The sequence below is a fragment of the Phalacrocorax carbo genome, chromosome 2, assembly GCF_963921805.1.
Source record: "Phalacrocorax carbo chromosome 2, bPhaCar2.1, whole genome shotgun sequence".
Classification (NCBI taxonomy): domain Eukaryota; kingdom Metazoa; phylum Chordata; class Aves; order Suliformes; family Phalacrocoracidae; genus Phalacrocorax; species Phalacrocorax carbo.
The window spans coordinates 90,108,357-90,122,010 of NC_087514.1; the positions used below are offsets into that span (position 1 = coordinate 90,108,357).

General features: G+C 40.2%; 1 protein-coding gene across 1 annotated transcript in view; it reads left to right on the top strand.

Annotated features, from left to right (window-relative positions):
- CDH6 (cadherin 6) overlaps window positions 1–13,654 on the top strand; it is a 105,791-nt gene that overhangs the window by 47,813 nt on the left and 44,324 nt on the right. The window contains exon 2 of the mRNA XM_064443430.1: window positions 5,763–6,119. Coding sequence (XP_064299500.1) covers window positions 5,889–6,119 — 231 coding nt within the window. The 5' untranslated portion in view covers window positions 5,763–5,888. The remainder of the gene's footprint in view (window positions 1–5,762; window positions 6,120–13,654) is intronic.

Consider the following 13,654-nt stretch of genomic DNA (forward strand, 5'->3'; position numbering starts at 1 on the left):
CAGAACCACATACTTCACATTTGTGAAGACAGCCTCAAGGACAGCCTTGGGTCCTGGCTCCTCGGGGTCATTTAAGTTCTCTTAGGGACTTGGGCATTGCTTCTCTAGCATGGCTTTGCAACAAGGTAAAATCCAAGCAGATAGTCACCAAATCCTTACCTAGCATGCCTCATTCCGTGCCACAGACTGTCACAGCAAACACAGGGCTCACTATTTGGCCATTATCCTCCTCCCCCATTAATACGTTTCCCACCTTCCATTCCTCAGGCTTTGACAATGACGCAATGATGTCTTCCTCTCTGTGAGGCTTGATGGGTTGAGTACTTGCACATGATGTCTGAGCCAGGGGAAGGTCCTTCCAGCAGGACCATGTGAGTATGGAGAGTATCTCTCACTGCATGGTCTCACCAGGGGACTAGCAACTGACTCTCCTGCACAGGGAAACCGTGAGGCTGAAGTCTGTAACTGCCAGTTACTGTGGCTGGCAGTGTGCTCTGTAGAATTGTCTGGGATTTAAGCAGGGTCAGTTTACCTGGCCAACTCAGTTGGTGCTGGCTGAGTAAGAATCTAGAAGATATGATATCAGAATATTTTTTAGGGCATCCCTGAATCTTCTACAAAATTAAATATAAATTAAAGCTTCCAGGGAAAAACCCTTCTTTTCTTCCAAAGGCGGTGGTAGTTACTTCTTATAACATGGCTGTTGATGGAGCCAGGGACTAGTCTCCATCTTTCCACCACCAGCCATAAATCAGACCTGATTTGGGGCAGTAAAGGCACATACACTGGTGCATTCATAGTGTAATCTGCTAGAATGAAAGAACAGGGTGTTTCCTCTGCCTTTGTGCATTTCTCCCCAAGAACCTAAGCAATCTCCATGAGGATGGATGCAGTTTATTGTGTCACATAAATGAAAAAAAAAACCAAACCCCAAGCCAAAAAAAACCCCCCAACCTATAACTATTCCTGTTTGTTGAATTTTCAGATCCATATTAACCTCACCCAAGGTATATCAGAATCATTTCCCATGCTCAGTTTCCTAAAGTACTATGCCATATCATCTGTTAACTTTCACCTCCTCATTCAGTCTCAGTGTGAGAATAACAGTACATTATCAATGCTTGAAAATACAATTAATGTTCATTCCAGTGTACAATGGACGTTAATCCTAACGTATGAAGCTTTGTACCCAACCCTCAAACAATGATTCTGTACCTAGATGACTAGGGAATAAAAGATCTATTATACCGGCACTTCTGTTTGAATAAAGGTTATGTCAGAAACTTAGAGACACTGATGGTTGTTGGCATATTTAGAGGCTATTTAAAATCTAACAATCAGCAGCCCGTAACATCTAAGGTGTATATATATATACAAAAATGTAACTGAATGCATGGGATCTGAAAAGAAATTTTGCTCAAGTCCAGAGTCTAGGATACTTTATAAAGCATATTCCTTTGAGACTCTGTTGAGGGGGGAGTACTATGGCGCTGAATAGAAAGGAATAAAGAAAAAATGTTTCCCCTCTCCTTGCTGTTGCCTCTCATGGGAAGGCTGTTTGCTAGTCTGGTTTATTTAACCACTAACTGGGAAGAGCAGCACAACCCACGGTGCTGAGTGGGAGCAGAGATGGAACCTCTTCGGGGTCCCTCACGTCAAGAACTTGCACCTGATGCCTGTCACTGCACCAGAAAGGCATCTCCAGGGCAGAGGTCCCTGATTCATAGGAGAGACTCTAATGGATGCGTTTCCTCTTTGATTTATAGTTGAAATAATTAATTATTTCTCTGGAAGGGTGTAAATTTGCACTGAATTCTCACATTGGTGGCATTAAGACATTACCTACATTAACCAGATACTGGAGGAGAGGGTGAATAGAAAGGTTGACTATGAATATCATCACCATGGGGAAATAATTTTCAAGTTGATATTTATAGTGATTAAGCAATTGTCTGAGGTTTTAATCCTTCAAAGAAGCATGAACGTAAACTTTAAATCTGTGACTTGTCACATCGAAGAGAGTTCTGTGACTGCAAGTGACATTGCTTTTATGTTAACAATCATCATACCTAAAGTTAGACTGGGATTTTTTTTTTAAGCTTGTGTACGCAGATTCCTTCTTCTCCCATAAAAAGCCCAGATTTGCTATATATTTGAGCTGACAGAGCTAAGCCAGTTGTCGGAGGCTGTTGTACAGTAAAATTGTTTTTCACTCTTGACAGTTGATTAACATAGCAAGTTCCCCAACCAGCTGACCAGCTGATGGTTGAGAGAAATGCCATATTTAAAGCACCTCTTTTGTCTTATTGCCCGACTTTGCGTGATGTGAAGAAAACAAAGACATTTTAGTCCCCATCCCAAGGTCCCATAAGTTATATTTGCACATCTCCATTTAAAGAAAATAAAATGTCCCTGGTGAATGGCTTGTTTCCAAACTAAAGAGAGGAGATCACACGAAAAATCTATAACATTGCAGAGACCCCCTCTGGAGCATGAGACATGGGACTGGAGCACAAAATGGCATTTAAAAGCCACAGGAGCTCACTCGTTACTAGAGGCTGAGCTCAGAGTATAGTGCTCCCGTCCTCTTTATTCACTCAACTGAATTTATCATTATGACCTGTAAAACAGTTATCAGCACCTATAGGGCAAAGGCGTGCTTGACCTCTGTTGGTACTTACCCCAGTTGTAGGCATAAGGCGGGAGTCTGTAAAGGTATGTCTCCTCTCCTGCCACTCACAGTGAAGCTGCTGGAGCTTAGCTGCTCTGCTGCTTCATTAAGACTACCCAGTCAAGACAGACATTATGGAACCATGCCCTTGTTTCAACATTTTGGACACATCTCTGCAGAAAAGAAAAAAAAGGCTGTATTTCACAGCTATGATATCATTCTTGTGAGCTATATTTCAGCGTGAGCCGCTACAAAACCTCTCCCATGACATCAGAGCTGTGAAATATAGCTGACTTCAAGTGCAGAAAATTCCCCCACAGGAATAATTGTTTCCTGGCCATTGGCATTTGAAGGACTGATCCTTTAAAAGGCTGGCACAAATCCTGTCCAGATAATGGTGCTCCAGGCAGCACGACTCAGGAAATGTTACATGCAGGAGCAGGCGTATGGAGCCCCGCTGTGGGATTTGGCTGTAGGGGTAATGAGACGAGCACTGGGGGAGCCTGTCAAGTGATGATTTTCACTTCCTCACACCTCAGCAATCCATGCAGACTTCACTAATAGCAAACCAATAGGTTTGCTCATGTGCTGTGATCCCTACCTCACACCCTGCCTCTCTGGTAAGGCGAGCCATGTGCGCATAGCCAGAACTACCGTCTCATCCAACTTTTCACATCTTTTCACAGATCATGATGGGCATGATGTTACAGGGCGGCTCACCAGGGCTGCCACTGCCCAGGGCAATAATTAACTCACCTGGGTAGACCCCAACCTCCCCGCAAAGCAATCTGGCAAGAAAATGGAAGTAAAAAATATTGTGTGAGACATAATCTCCTCTTTCATATCATGTCAGGGAAGACGCCTGCCAGAACAGACTCCACTCAGAGCTGGGGGTTAGAGGAGTGGATGTTGGCAGCACCATAAAGGACAAGACCCTATGCAGGCTGGAAGGGTACCGGAGGAGGATAAGAGAGACTATAAAATCTGGGAGACAGTTAAAGTCACCTCAGCTTTCCCTAGTCCAGTGCCCGAATCTGCCAATGTCCTCCTGTAGTGACCTGCACGTTTATTTGCCAGTGCTCCATCAATTGCACTGAAGGCAATTGCTGAACACATTGTAGAGCTTAGTCACACCTCACACCAACTTCTTCTGTTCCTTCTCTGTGGTGGGCAGCAGGTCTGTTCTTGCTGTTATATCTCTGTGTGTGGGTGTGTGTGTATTTACTTGTATGTGTGTATACACCTATGTGTCCGCGTCTATCTCACAACACTCAAAGCCTTATGTGGACACAGCTCCCATGACCTGCACTACAGAGTTGTTTTTACTTACAGAAAGTTCACTGACATTAGTGAGAGCTAACTAGAATCCTTCCCTCGTCTCTGGGGGAAACTACACTGCTTCAGAATTAATTGTAGCTTTTCCACTCTTCCTCTTAATGCTAAAAAACTGACTCCTTCTCACCCAGAAGTTACCTTTTTACAGTATTTTACCTTGTGAAGCAGTAAAACAATATTGTTTGAACAGCCCTGTTCCATTACCTACTATCCATCTAAAAGCTAAGTGGTATTTCTTTATAGAAAATGATTTACTAAGAGGAACTGTAAGAGACTTGAGGTTATTTTATAAAATTTATTACTAAGAACAATGACAACCAGAAGACTGGCTAACCTGAGGCATTGTAAATGCTATAACTCCATCAGTGTAGCTCAAAGGCTCAATTCTGCCTGATTTACAACTTCAAAAAAAACCCAAACACATAATATAGGGAAAAAATTGGCCTTTGGTATAGAGTATAAACCAAGTAGTGTTGTGTGAAATACTTACAAAATGAAACAAAAAAATTTTCTCTTTTCAATTTGGTATAGTCACACTGTCATTTCACAATCTGTATTTACAAATCTTGGGGGCTGCTGTGTTGAATTTTGAGCTGGTTCAGAATGATTTATTGTTTTTTGATCAGCATATTGAAAAATTACTTTTCCAAAGAGCGTCTGTGTGAAACCAAATGAAAATTAATCAAATGATCCTTTTCTAAGAGTATGGATCTTTTCGGAGAGAAAAAAAAACAAAGTGTTTATAGAAAACCTATGTTGTGGAATGTTTCTGTCAACTAATTCTGATTTCCTGAGATTATAAAATGTTCCAAAGCTGTTCCTTAGGCATTTTGCATGACTGGTTACCTGAGACACATGCTGTCATTTCTTCTTGCTGAATAGAGGCTTTCAAACTTTTTTAAAAACAGAATAACTGTCTGCACTACACTGATACTGTTTGCATAGCTTTTTTTCATTATTAAAATCACACAGTCTTCAGAGATAGGGATCATTTTCATAATTATTTTGTAGGTGCACAGATATTTAGTGTTAATAATAGTAGGAAGAAGAAGCTAGTAAGAACCCACAGGTAGAGATGAACTTGCTGATTTTTTAATTTATTTTAGAAGTTATTAGTGAAAGCATTTACATATACAAAACTGTGGCAGTAGGTAACTGAGAGAACCAAAATGTCCACTTAACTTCCTATGCAGTATCAAACAGGTCTAATATGTGGGAGATATTGACAAATATGTACATTTTGTTTCTCACCTTGTTTACCTGGTCCTTCCTAAATTAAGTCAAAGATAAAACTCATTAAATGTAGGGGAAACATCCTGGAGTTATCTAAGTCCAGACTCTTCAGCCCATATCTATAGCAACAGAATGCCTCCTGGGAAGACAGTGAGCACTCTTGCTAGCCCTTCTTCAGTGTAATAAGGTAACCTCATCAGGATCCCCAGTCAGAAACTAATCAGTTACATCCCAAAGTCAAGGCAGTAAAAAGAAAAGTGCCTGGTTTGCCTTAGTTGATGAATGGAAGTAAATGGAGTTAAAAGGGGAAAAAAAAGCCCCTCAGACTCAAACATCAGGACTCCTTCCTCCTACTCAGTAGATTCATTCAGAGTTTCTGAAGGACCACTTGCAATGTTTTGAACCAGAAACAGCCCATCTTTTCAGCAACCACTGTTACTCTTCTACTTTTGGACTTATTTGCTGTAGCAACGAATGTTAAGTACCTTTGAAAATGATCAAAAGTTGTTATTTTTCTTTTCAGAGATCCTTTGAGACTGCAAAGACTATTTAAAGACACAAGACGGCATGAGACTGGAATCAGTGCAGTGAAGTAGGTTAGTTTAAGGACAACAAAAAAAAGTCATTATTTAGACCTTCTTGTGTTGCCATGATGAGAACTTACCATTGCTTCTGGCTGCTGTTTTGGGCTGGTCAGCCCCACCAAAGTTTCTTAACTCCATTATCCAGAAGGACTAGTGGCTTTCCAGAAAAGGAAAAGGTTTTGGTATTGTCTGGAAACAGCAGGAGAGACCTCCATCGTTCCAAAAGGAGCTGGATGTGGAATCAGTTCTTTTTATTGGAGGAATACACAGGGACTGACTACCAATATGTTGGCAAGGTAAGATTCTTCCGTACATACGCATGTATGTTTTGATTTTAGAAGCATTGGAAAGAACTAGATAAGAACAATGACTGCTACAACTTCTATTTCGCTTTCCTGTCTGCCCAGCTTCTGCTGAGGAGCCAGCAGAAAGGCTAGTACATTTCAGCTTCAAATTGTAACCACTAACATGATGTTCCTCATTTAACTAGCAAGTCCCATGGCCAATCGTGCACAGTTATGTCAAAGATTTTCCTTCTTATTTTTGTTTGGAAATAATGCAACTTAATTATAGGGTTGTCTAGGTCAGATTTTTATCTTTAAAATGTAATATGCGTTTTCCCCTCATGGTCATTAATTTTGCTAGGGTCAAACTATATAAACAAGAAGAGGTTTTGGTCCAAGATATTTAAGATTCACAGTACTCATATTTTGGTGAGGATGCTCTCTACCCAGCAAAAGGCAACTATTTCCCTTTTTATTCCCCACTGCACACAACAATGCTTCAGCCATGAGATTTTGTGGTGCCACTGAAGACCCTGTGACATGACCATAATACCACAAGCCATGCTCTCACAAAGGGCTGAAGTACACTGTGTTTATACACTAAGAAGCAGCAGGCAGCTGAAAATTTCTAAGCTCAAAACATGCTGACAGTTAGAAAAGGGTCTGTAAAAATAACAATAATTTTTAAAAAAATCACAACTCTGAGAATATCCACCTCCCTAAGCAGCAGACCCCCATGTAGGTAGCAACCTTTATGTGAATTATAGAGCTAATGCACCTGTGTTAAGTCTAGAGAGAGTCTACACTGCCCGAAGTGCCATAGTCTATAGGAGTCTCTCTTGCAGAATGCAGAAATTATGCTATTGATGATGACATTCAAAGCAGAAACAATACAGCTTAGTTTTCAAAACTAAAATGGAATTGTATCTGATCGAGTTTGATCTCTCAAGCCTCTTAGCAAAGGCTGCATATCACAGTGGTTCGACATTTTATCTCCCTCTGCAAGATTCTGAGTATTCGCATGAGAGGTGGTGGCTGCTTTTCTTGCCTGCCAATCAGCTGTCAGTCAAAGTTGGATGTGACACTCCTTTCCTGCTAAATGGCTGCAAGGCATGATTCAAATGAAGAGCTACTCAGCTGGTAATACTCATAGAGGTCTGACCAGGATAATCAGCATTCATGAAGGGTACCATTGAGCCAAATCTACAGGAAAAAGCCAAAGGCAGAGAGTCCTCAGAGGGAAGAAATAGAGAAGGAAGATAAGAGGGTAAGAAAAAAACCAGAAGAGAGTAAGAGGGAAGAACTTGAAAGACAGACATGGAAGAAGAGGAAACTTTACAAAGAATCAAGATGGAGGAGGAGAACGGGACATCAAATGGGGGTATTGGGAGAAAACCCCAATGGGGGTATTGGGAAAAAGTTGGGAGAAAAAGGTTACATAAAGAGAGCACAAATAAAAACAGAAGATGAGACAGTGAAGGAAAGTATTAAACAACAGGTAAGAAATATGGAGTCAAGGAAAAGAAAAGGACAAATTGCAAGATAGGAGTCCTCCACACACTCTCTGTTTCAGTCCACTGGGTGGGAGTCAGGGTAATGGGGATCTCTTTCTCCAAAGATAAAGCATGTGGTGCTGAGGTGAGTCCTACAGCCTGTCTTTTTCACTGTGATTTTTGACATTAAACCTCAACAGCCCAAAGTCCCCCATTCTCTCCACAGCAGAATTAAAGTAGAAGCTATTGGCTTCAGAGGGACTTGATAGGGGAGTGAATATTCCTGCAGGATGAGTTTGCTGAGAGACAGTTAAAAAGTGGTCTAGTTGGACCAGAAAACCAAGAAGGTTTGAACTAGAGTCATTGAGAGAAAAAAAAATGTGGAAGGTATTTTTAAAAGTTGTTCTCTGGCCTATTGGTACTTTAATACACTTACTATTACAAAGCATAGAAATGACACATAATGTATAAATGTCATTGATTCTGTGTCCCTGGGCTGTTCACAAGTGGCCTTTCACACGTCTTTCAAATGCCAGAACGGCTCACACCCTTGTAATTGAACAATTAGCCATGAGGCATGGGAGAGCAGCCATTTATTATTAAAGAAAGTTGAGTATTGGTGTGAGGATGATAGAAACAGCTGAATGTCTCCAAATTGAGATAACCAGGCAGTTTAACTGAGCAATTAAACTTGATTGGTGTGGGCAAATGAGGATAGTGAACATGTTTATGAAGCATGTTTTTTCTCAGAGGACTAAATATTAACCTTAAGTATGAACCAAAAATGGTAAGAGTATTTGGTTATAGTATTTTTATTCTCTTATATCATAAAGAAATGTGAACAGGAAAGTGTTTTCAAACAATAGCAGTATACGGATGTAAAGGGGAATTGTACTTTCATCTTACTATATAAGCAGTCAGACCTGGATCTTCAGGGTTTTTGCATTTGGTGGTTAAAGCTGGTGGGGATTAACATCATAATTATTAAAAAAATATTCCATATAAGCTACAAGAAAAAAAATCTGTTTAATTCAAACATCTACATCAAAATTTGAGATATAAATCTGTTGTGAAATATTCTAACAGCATTATTTCTATGAACTGCCCAAATTACTATTGTAAAATCTCGTAACTGTTTATACTACAAAAAAACAGGTTTATTTCATAATAGTTTTAGAGAGAAGTGAATAAAAAGTGAAGGGGAATGCATTCAGGTTTAGGATAATAAAAAAGAAAGGTAATCTCTCTGAAGACAGAGAACAAGGCAATACTAAAGACAAAGCTGAAGCATCATCCGAGTCATGGACCAGAGCGCTGCTTTGCTCCATACCCCATATACTCTATATCTAATGAACCCAAATACTTTCTGTCCTTTAGGAGACAATTGCCTAAGCACATACAAAACAAAGTAGTCCTTTTTTGGTACCCATGGGTACTGTCAGCTATTACAAAGTCCTCCCCAGTTCTGTATGCTACACAGTTTACTGTCAGCCCAAATATGCTGCTGTATCACGCTGGACAAGAACGTGCAGCTGCCAGCAAGAAGCTCCCAGTGTTATTGATACAAGTTGATTTTATACTGTGGCTCTGACACCAGATCCACCATTTTATTACTGAGTTCTTGTGTTCCTGAATGTCATTCTTGTATATTCGTGAAATAAAGCCTTTTAAAAAGAGTAGACATTCACACCTCCAGTCTTGGTTAGTCACAGACGTAATAATATAAGGAACTTGCAGAAAAGTTCTAGGCTGGAATTATTCATTGCACTGCTGAATATCTTGTGAACTACAGCTCTTCATTGAAGTGTGATTGATGGGCACAGTGACATTTTAACCTGAAGATATCTTTTCTTCTGGTTCAGAAATTATGGCACTTGGCAGGGACTCAGTCCCAGAATAAAATAAAAGGATTACATGAGCATCAAAGTAGAGAAGTGCCCAGCACTACTACCTAGGCAAAATTTGCAATATTTGAGTTGGGTTTTGAAAGAGATCTGTTTGGACCTGTAGCTGCTTAGTACAATTTTAAAGGTCTGGGGTTAATGCATCTCTGAATCACAAGTAAATTATGAAATGGTAGTGCAGCTGTATATAGATATACATGCTATGTTCCCTAGAAGTCTTCAGATGTTTCTGGGCAAAAGAGTGAAAAAATCTGCCCTGTTCCAAGATTATACTCAAAGTTATAGTTACCATTTGTATGCACTTGGTGTCTTTGCACAGCTGTCCCATTGGCTACATAAAATCGATGTATTGGCATCCATCACTGACTGCTCTTGTTAGAGCACAAACCTACAAATCATTGTTACATAAAGGGCTAGGATGCCGTTTTCTTTTAGACTAAAGAAATATCTGAACTCATTAACCCAGAAAGATCTTCTGGCAGCCTGCAGTGGAAAAGAGAAACTTGCTTTCCTAATAACAAAGGTACAACTGTGGAATGGTTCTGTCATACTCTGTCTGTCTGGCACTAGAAGGAAACTTCCAGACATACTTTTCATTTTTGCTGGGTCTTATTGATGTTCATATAGTTCAAGCAGTATGGTCGCCTGGAAGCTATCTGATGTTACTACCTGTACAACCCATCATAAACAATCATCCTCTGCTGACAAGTCCATTTTTCAAGGAAGATAAAGTCAAAGTCCTGCTGCTATGTGGCTTGGCAAAGCAGAAAGGATGCTGCATTACTCCAGGCAAAAACAGAATCCTTTTGTTTGGTGTTGAAAGAACCACTGGGAAAGATAAGTTCCCCTCTGTCAGGAATGGTTTAAGGTACTGTTGATCCTGCTTTGGAGGAGGAGGGGATGAACTAAATGGTATCACAACATAGTTTCAGTACTGGTTTTCTTTCTTTTCCTTGATTTTACTTCTGGCTACAAGTATTCTGAAAGCAAGCAGAACCGTTCTGTGCAGTGTATTTCACCAGAAGCAAATCAAACAAAAGGTAAAATCTCTCCAAACCGTTGCAAGTAGTGGGACTAAGTCACATACTGAGACAAAAATATCTGGCTGTGAGCACACACTGAGCTATTTAAACTAGGAAAATTATTGTCATGTAACACAGTCCATACATTTTCAGCATTTGAGGCAGTAGTGGGTCACATTACTCCAATGGTTAAAAGCTATCATATCCTAATTGGATGACATGATAAGTAGCAAGAGAAACCTTCACTTTCTCTTGGGTCTTTAGTATGCTAGCATTCTGTACTTATCAAAAAAACTTTTGTTCCCACAAAAAAAAGCAAGATGTGAAAAGCCAGACTAAGATGACTCTTCCCACCTGCACTTTTAACATCCTTTATGCAGTTCTATTGGCAAACACTTGCTCAGTATTTGCTTTCTTTACTTTGCAACTTGCACTATGATATAGTGCTGCCTTCGGTTTCTTGTTCCAAACACAGTGACTATTTGTTATCTTTAGGGGGCTTAAAATGGAAAGTTCCACTTGTGAATTCTATTTATTCAGGGAGCCTACTCAAAACAGCTTTTGATTTATTTTGGTGCTCAGAATATCCTTTCTCTGGGTCTAGGTTCTGCACCCTGCTTCCAGGATAACTGCAGGCCAAGATCCAGGCTTTAAGACTTTGAATGACCTCTCAGTCCTGAACAATTCCTGGCCTTGGAGCAGCTCATAGCAAAACTGAAGACAGCTATCAGTCATCCCTAGCTTACATCAGTCCATCTGAGGTGCTCTGTGGGTTAAAGCACTGCCCACAGCATACGTAAGGCTCTGGGCTGGACCCCTGTCCCTGGCAAGTCCTCAATTGTCTTCTTTCACAGCTAAAATGTGCACACTCTTGACAGACTTTACACAGTGCCTCTCAGAGGACATCCACACCCTTCACCATGCAGAAGGAGGAGGACTAAAGTTTTGCACTTTTCCATATTTAGGCTCCTTCCAGCACACCATCTGTGTGAAGGTACTGTGGTCCTCAGGGAGCACTAATGGCTGTCTGCACCACTATCTGCAGAACTTCTCTCTTAGCAGGGCATAGGGCTTCTGTGGGCCATTTATGGAACTCCTGCCCTTGCTCCTGACAAGAAAGTCACAGGGTCCTTTACTTGTACCAATATTAGTTAATTGCAATGGTATGTTTAACTCTGTGGTGAAAGAAGCATTAAGACCAGCCTTTTACACATGAGGAAACTGATGTGCAGGGAGGTTAAATGACCTTACGCACAGCTAAAAGTCAGAAATTTCTAAAGAAAGATTTATTAAAAATAAAAATCTGAGTTCTTAGCTCTTTTGCCTCCCATGTTCAAATGGTTAGGTCACCTGTCTCCCGCTTCAATAGGCTGAATACTTGTCATTCTCTTAAAAGGTGGAACAAATGCCGTGGCACATCTGCACTTCCTTTATACCTCATCCATCATTCATATTTTACGTTCCACCACTTGACTTTCCCAACTGCCCTTCATTCCTATATTGAATTGCACAAACGTACACATGCTTCTCTTATATTCCTCTTTGAAAGATTTACTGGTGCTGATAGAAGTTCTCTGTACTGTCGGTCTTTGTGGAATAGAGATAACTCTGAAATGAGGGACAGTTTAGAGGTTAGAGGCCCAGGACAACAATCCAGAAACAGCTTACAGATTTTAAACCCTCATATGGGGGCTAAGAAAGGAGATAATGAGAAATGGGTGGGATGGGCAAGAATGTTATTCAAAAATGAAAAGGCAGGAAATATAGCATGGTTAATGTTTACGATCATCATAATTGTGAATCTACTTGGCATCATCCTTGTATCTAAATGTATTACACAATATAAGAGCCTTACAACCATCTGTTTCAAACATACCACATTTCCTACATTATGGCACATGATGGTACTTACAGTGTAATGGTACATAACCTCCTCCTCTTCTTCCCTTTCCACCTAGAGAAGGAAGTAAATCCTAGGACCCTCAAGCCAATATTTCTGTTAATCCTTATTTTTCATTTTTTGTGCCCTGAACTAAACAATTTTATTTTCCATATGATAATGACCCGCTCATGACCTGCTTACATTTTGGGCCACATCTTTTCACAGATCATCCTGTCCTACCTTTGTCAACAATCTGCATGTCATCTTGAATTGTTTTTCTATAGCTAGAAGTCTAGCTATAGAAAAACAGCCGAACACATTAATCTTCCTCCCCAAGGAGAGACTTCAGGTGAAGTTCATGCTTTATTTTGGGTTACTTAGATCACTGGTCTTTGGAGCTGTGATTACCATTTCCTTATTTGTTCGTATAGCACAGTAAAGTCCTCACTATAAAGCTGCAATGTCATGAATATAGAATTTGCAGGCTAGTGATGGCTGAAAAAAAGTCCCTCTTTTAGGCTCAAGACAAAGAACCATTGTTATTCCACCATTGGTTGTTTACAGTTGGGTCACCAAAAATATTAAACCATAAAGCTTAGAGAAGTCTCTTTATTAAATGAAATTCATATCGTCTGTGGCTCCCTTTTCTTTTGCTGCCATTTTCCTCACTGGTGAACATAGGTTCACAGTGGGGCAGCAGCAGATTGAAAGCTGTGGCCACTCAGTGTAACATTTCAAAACACAAACTGAAAATGTGTTGTGATGTGAATACCTACTGTTGATCTGTATGTGCTAATGCAGACTGTGGCTTGCTTTCACCATTAATGGGGTGAAACAAACCTCAGCATGCACTTGCAAGTAATTCAGGATTCAGTGAAGCTTGTAGTTATCATGAAAGTCTGAGGAGACAGATGAAGGAAAAGGAAGAATAACCGACTGGAAGGAAAGGAGAAAGGAAAAATACCAATTCTTTCTCTCTTCTCTTCTAATTTCACAGAAAAAAAAAAAAAAACAGAACAACAAAGGTTGTAAAGGAATAAAACGCTGAGTGAGATGGAAGTTAAAAACGTACATTAAAGGAGAAAGGGAAAAACAGATCAGCAAATGTTTATGCTAGAACTATCATTCCCACTGTTTTCAGAGTTATTTTGGATTCATAACATCCATAGAAGACTGCAGTCCTTCTATCCCCACCTTAAATATGCTGTTATGTACAGAGCAGGGCTCCAGAAGAGCTCAGCTGGAA